Source organism: Cannabis sativa, chromosome 3 (assembly GCF_029168945.1).
Source record: "Cannabis sativa cultivar Pink pepper isolate KNU-18-1 chromosome 3, ASM2916894v1, whole genome shotgun sequence".
In the NCBI taxonomy this organism is placed as follows: Eukaryota; Viridiplantae; Streptophyta; class Magnoliopsida; order Rosales; family Cannabaceae; genus Cannabis; species Cannabis sativa.
This window is the reverse complement of record NC_083603.1, coordinates 56,620,799-56,627,826: the sequence shown is the minus strand read 5'-3', so window position 1 is coordinate 56,627,826 and position 7,028 is coordinate 56,620,799. Positions and strand designations below refer to the sequence as shown.

The following is a 7,028-nucleotide window of genomic DNA, read 5'->3' as shown; positions in this document are numbered from 1 at the left end:
TTCAAGTTATTGAAGTCCAAACATCCATCTTAGAGCTCTCAAAGTTAACTTGGGCACAGAGCTAGGGTCCCCTCACAGGTCGACTACTATGACTGGGCCTACTCAAGTCTGTGACGTCATTCTTCTTTCCACGTGTCAAACATTTATGTACACGTCACTAAGAAATATTTCTGGGTTATCAATAAAATATAAGTCCTAAATAATATATAATTGGCAATCTAATACCACATGTTATAAAAAATCAAATAAACTCGAGATACAAATTTATATAATATAGAACACAATAATAATATATATGAATTAGGTATACATATTTGATTGATCCATAGTAATGACCGTAATTTGATAGTGCAATACTATCAACTAAGTTTATCACCTTATATCTCTAAATTAGAAGCAATTTTATTTCTTGGATTATCAAAAGAGTATACAATTATGATGAGACAATATATATTTATAGAGTTAGGGAGAGACTTAGCTACATAATCCTAGTTGGACTGGGTCAGCTCATCAAATACTTTAGTTAGCTAGAGAAGCCCACAGTTTTACTTCAACTAGACTTTATACACATAGATGGTAAGTCTATTAACTATTGATCACCAATAATATGAGCTAAGATAGCATAGAACTATCCAATCAACTTAAATTTTAATAAAACTAATTAATAAAAGTTAAAGGAAGCCCAAATAAAAGTGTAACATATAATGTATTGAAACATATATATCCAAACAATAAAAATGTTATTAATACTTGGCCAAGTTATTTTGGACAATTAAATAATAAATAGATTTTTTTACAAAACTTGACTTAAATGGTGTTTTGTTTTTACTTTTTTGTATTGACACACACATATTTTTTTTTTTTTTTTAATTTTATTGGTTTCTTCCTTTTATTATTTTACTTTTATATGGTTTAAGAGGAATAAAATCTAACGCGTGCTGCCCCACTTTTACTGGTAGGAGAAGAACATGCCAAATGGTACATTTAAAATCTGTATTTTTTTTAAGTTAGTGTCAAATTTATTTTTTTTTCTTTTGTTTTTAAGGTCAAAATTTTTAAAATGTCAAAAAGTATAAAATAATATATATTTATATATAAACTAAACTTGCTATTTAATAGAGAGAGATAATGTTTAAAATTGTGCTGACATGGATAATTATTAATTATTAAGGCACTTTTTTTTTTCATATATTAAGATTAATTGAATTTTTGTTTGATCATTAAAATATTATATTTTATTAACTCATGATATTATTTTTGTTTAATATTTTACCATTTTACCATTTTTTTAACCACTTGCTCTTTTTTATTATTTTTTTAAATGTACCACAAAATTATTTTTCATATAAAACTAAGTCAGCATAAAAATATTTCAATAAAAATATATTACATTAATTTTGTAAAACTATTGGATAAAATAAATTTTACTTTCATATATATATATATATATATATATATGGAACACTTCTTAATGGGTAATACCCATTGATGGGAACTAAAAAAAATTAATAAGGTAATAATCTAATAACCTTTTTATGGCAAGTTTCTAAAAATTATTTTTTTTAAAAAAAATTATATTTATTTTTTATAAAATTGGAAAAATAATTACAACTAATAATTTGAAAAAAAAAATTATAAATTATTTTTAAAAATTAATTAAAATTACTATTTTATTATTTTATGAAATTATGAGTTTATTAATAATTTATTATTGTAAAACTAAAAATCATTTACATGTATATTAATGTGTTTTTTTATTAGAAGAATAGGAGCTTGATTGTGGAATCCAATTGTCTTAATATTATTCATATTCTTAAAAATAAAACGCTACAATACTTCTTAGTTCTTACTTAGGCTATCATTGTTAGAAAAATATTATTACCATCCAATGATTTTTTTTTATATTACCATGAATCATTCTCCTAGAATAACTAATGAGGTGTTGTTCATTATTTATATTTTTAGGATTGGAAGATGATAATCTTGTCTAGGGGTCAAATATAATTTTTTGTGCTGAAATTCTTGTGTTGGCAATTGTCATTATTCAATAATGTTTATGACACTTTTTTCTTTCTTCATTTTTTTTTTTGTTAAAATTTTCTTCATTGGTTTTGTTCTTATAGATTTGGTAAGCTCAAGTATTTAAAAAAAAAAATAAAAACATATAAATAATTGTTAATTATTATAAAATTAAAGATTTTAGGTTTAAAAAAAAATCTTATACATTTTATGTGTATTACAGTTTAAAGCTTAAATTTTTTTTTTTTTTATTTTCAGTAATGCAATTTAAAATTCTAGTATGAAAAAATTTTATAAAAAGATAAATATACACTTTTTTTCTTTTTAATCTTTAAAATGATTTTTATTAAAAAAAATAGTTTGTTAATTTTTTTAGTGTGTTTTATTTTTTAAATAACAATTCCATTTATAAATTTTTTATTTTTTATTAATAGTTTTATCTATTTTAGGAATATAGAGAATAACAAAATAGGAAATATTAATTTGTTAATATTTAATTAATGATTATAAATATCAACCATTAGATATTTGATTCAATGGTCAAGAATAAAATACCCATACATGGGTAATACCCATTAAGAGCATACCCATATATATATTTATATATATGCAATTTCAAGCACTTAATTTATAACAAATTCTTAACAATTTAAGAGAATAAAAATATTACCAATGTAAAATATCAAATTAAATTATCCTTAATAAATATATATATTTTTTGGATATATATTTTTGAGGTTATGTACAAGTTATTTTTTAGTTATTTTTAAGTTTTTTTATTTTTGTTTATTTTTTTATTTTTCATAAAAAAAAGTTTGTTTTATTTTTTTATATTATTATTTAATTGTTTATTTGTTATTATTTAGTTGTTAAACAAGAAAAAATGAGTTTATATTTATTTTTGGGATTATTTTAAAAATACACGTACACAAAAATAACAAAAAAATTATAAAAATGTGATTTTATAGAATTTTAAATATTTTACGAGCTTTAAGATTCGATTTACAAAAATATGGTTTTTTTTTATATTGTACTTTTGTTATTTAATTATTTGTTTTTTATTATGTAGTTATTTAATTAAGAGAAAAATAAAATTATATATTTAATTTTTCATGGGTATATATATTTTTGAGTTGGTGTACTAATTAAGGCTTTGTACTTCCTTTTGAATTTCTTTCATAGATTATTGGTATTTTTTTTTTAAGTTGATACAATGTTTTGATATATATTTAATATGCATATAGGTTATCATAAAGTCGTTTGTTTATTGTCATGAAGTTGTTTAAGTAAGAGAAAAATAATTGAGATTAATTACATATCATTATATGTAGATGGTGAGTGGAATTTTAGTGTGTCACAATTATTATTCAATCATGAGTATATATTTAGTTTTTTCATGTTATATACGTGATTAGTACTTTTATTTTATTGAGATTGTTTACATGTTTTTTTTTTTGTTTCTTTCAGGTTGTCTACATTATTTGTTGAATGAATTTACATATTTAACTAGTATTAACTAGTGTTGTTATCTAATTACTTTTTAGTTACATCTAAGTTGTTTAATCAATCAAAATATGAAAGTATTATTTTTAATTTTTAGTTGTTCAAGCAAATGAAAAATAAATACATGTTTAACTTTTTTAAGGGTATATATATATTTTTAGTTAGTGAGCAAGTATTTTATCATTAGTTTTAAATTTCTTTAATTTTTTTTAAGATTATGATGTGTTGATTTTAATTTATTATATTTTTTCTTGTATGTTGATGCCTAGTTAATTTCTATATTAATGAGGGGTTGTTACTCTGTTATTTATTTGTTCAAGCATGTATTAAGATTATTTGTGTGCTGTGTTTATGTTGTTAATTAACAATTAAAAATAAAAGACGCGAATGCAAGTTTGTAATTTTAATTCCACATTATTTATATTTATGTATTAAAAAAATATTTTAAATTCATTTTATTTTTTGCAAGCTATTTAAAAAATTTATCTTCGTTCTTTTAAATTTTTATTTTGAGTTTTTATTCTTTATTTTGATGGGAGTTGTTATCGTTGTTATTTAGTTATTCAAGTATGTATTAAAGTTGTTTGTGTATTGTGTTTATGTTGTTAGTTAGCAATTAAAAAAAAGACCCGAGTACAAGTTAGCAATTTTAATTTTATTATTTATCTGTATTCAAAAGATAATATTCTAAATTCATTTGATTTGACGCAATATATGTAAAAAATTTATTTTTGTTGTTTTAAATTTTTATTTTGAGTTTTGATGCTATAAATTAAATGTTATTTATTATCTTTTGAATAGTATTTTGTAAATTAGATATCTACAGTATTTTTGTAAATAGTAAACTTATAAATAATATTTTTGTAAATGTTAAATAGTATAAATGTTTATTTTTTCTTATAGATTTAGCTTAATGTAAAAAAATTCACTCATAAATGAGGTGTGAAATGTAATACTCTTTTTATATGTAACAATAATTTTTTTTTAAAAAAAATATAATAATAAATTATAGAAAAGCATGTACACCCGATTGTGTCCCTGTGTATATTATGTAATGTTAACTGAAACACACTTATTACGTGACCCTTCTAAACTAAAATAATCATGCATCTAACATGGTGAAACTATAATTCATTACTAATAAAAATAAAATTACACGAGGGTTATGTGACCTTAAATAGTGCTAAAATTATAGAAACTAACAAATGACAAGTAATATTTAGTATCTACTAAACTATATCACTACATCTACTAATCTTGCCATACCTATAATAATAATAATAAAAAAAATCAAAACTTGTACCAATTTTCTTACTATCTTCTATAATGTCTCAACTTCATCTCCTATATGGAATTTTTGTTATTACCATCTTCTTAATATACAAATTATATCAGCTTTTAAGGTTCAAGCTCCCCCCTGGCCCTCACCCCTGGCCAATCATTGGAAATCTTCACATTACCTTGAATAATCCATTAACTTTCCAAGGGTATTTCGAGTTAGCACAAGCTTACGGTCCAATCATATCTGTTTGGCTAGGTTCGAACCTAAACGTTGTCGTTTCGAACTCAAAACTTGCTAAAGAAGTGCTCAAAGATAATGATCGAAAACTAGCCAATCGACATAGGACTTGGCCACTGGCTAAGATTACCAAAGATGGCTCTGAGTTAATTTGGGCCGATTATGGGCCTCACTACTTGAAATTGAGAAAGATATGCACACTTGAGCTCTTCTCTTCTAGGAAGCTTGAGGACCTTAGACACATTAGAGAGGAGGAAGTCAGGTCCATGATTAAGTCCATTTACAAAGAGTCTAATAGTGTTAATGGGAAAAGTTTGGTTGTAAGAAAGTTTTTAGGATCAGTGACTTTCAATTATTTATCAAGGCTAGTGTTTGGTAAACGATTTGAGAATGAAGAAGGTGAGTTAGACCAGCAAGGATTAGAATTTAAAGCAATTGTGAGCAATGGAAATGAGAATGGAGCTTCAATTTTTCTACACATGATTGAGAATATTTGGTGGCTTAAGTGGGTGTTTTTCCTTCCAAACAAAGGATTCTCTCAACACTTGGCTCGTAGGGACAAACTTATTCAGGATATAATAGAGGAGCACAAGATAAACAAGGCTAACATTGGGAATTTTGTTGATGTGTTACTTTGTCTCAAGGATAAGTATCAACTTAGTGAGGATACCATAATGGGACTACTTTGGGACATGATAACAGCCGGAATGGATACAATTGCAATCTCTGTTGAGTGGGCTATGGCGCAATTGATCAATAATCCAAGAGTACAAAAGAAGGCCCAAGAAGAGCTAGATCGTGTAATTGGGCCTAACCGAGCCATGAATGAATCTGATTTGATAAACCTTTCATACTTACATTGTGTGGCTAAGGAGGCACTAAGGCTGCACCCTCCAACTCCACTCATGCTACCCCACAAGGCTAGTGAGACTGTCAAGATTGGTGGCTATGATATCCCTAGAGGAACCAATGTGCATGTAAATATATGGGCCATTGGGCGTGATCCAAATTTGTGGGCCGACCCACTAGAGTTTCGACCAGAGAGGTTTATAAGGGAGAATGTGGACCTAAAGGGCCATGACTTTCGGTTATTACCATTTGGGGCTGGGAGGCGAATATGCCCTGCGGCTCAACTCGGCACCAACTTGGTTACATCAATGTTGGGCCAGCTTTTGCACCAATTTAACTGGACTAGGCCTAAAGGCGTGCTTGGGGAGATTGACATGGCTGAGACCCCTGGGTTGGTCTCTTTCATGCGTACCCCTTTGCAAGTTGTGCCTACAATTAGGTTGTCAACGCACATGTACAACAAGGCTATGATTTAGCTTATTATGGGTTTTAGTTTTTTCAAGTTGTGCTTTTCTAAATTTTAACACTATAAGGAACTATAATTAGAGAAAATAATATTAAAGAATCTAGCTGTTTTTACTCTTTTTGGGTACACTTTTTTATTTCAATGTATAATGCTCAATTAACACAGTTTTAATTCATTCTTATGAAGTCATTTAATTGAATCTGCCAATGATTTTTTTTAATATATAGCAAACTCTATATCTATTTCTATATATCTCTCTCTATATATATGTTATGAAAATTATCTATATCTATATCTTTTTACAGCAAGGGTGATGCGAAAAAGACGATAACACATGGCACGAGATTACAGGAGACTAAACTCATGAAGAATATGCAAAGTCACTTGACACAAATAACCCCAACAGATGAATGATAAACAATTGCATGAAATACTTACGGAGAAGTACGGGGTCATTGTACACACTGTAAGAGGACAAAAGAGTCACCCTATAGATGGGTTAGACCGAGTGACCCTTAAGGTGGTCCTGGCCAACTGATCCTATAAGTGTTAGCCCGGGTTGACTCGCTCTTCACACTCTGTTCTTGTATGACCTTGATACTATACAATTTCTTCACATTGACATGGTGGTACTTTATTTATTAAAGGTTCCAAAGTTCGTTTTGCATACTC

The 7,028-nt window shown here is 26.4% G+C and overlaps 1 protein-coding gene across 1 annotated transcript; it reads left to right on the top strand.

The window, feature by feature from the left end:
* The first annotated feature begins 4,562 nt into the window (after nucleotides 1-4,562).
* LOC115710808 (cytochrome P450 98A2-like) lies at nucleotides 4,563-6,557 on the top strand. Its single transcript, XM_061112160.1, has one exon. It carries the CDS (start codon nucleotides 4,849-4,851, stop codon nucleotides 6,364-6,366), a length of 1,518 nt encoding a protein of 505 aa, XP_060968143.1. The 5' UTR covers nucleotides 4,563-4,848; the 3' UTR covers nucleotides 6,367-6,557.
* The last annotated feature ends 471 nt before the right edge of the window (nucleotides 6,558-7,028 follow it).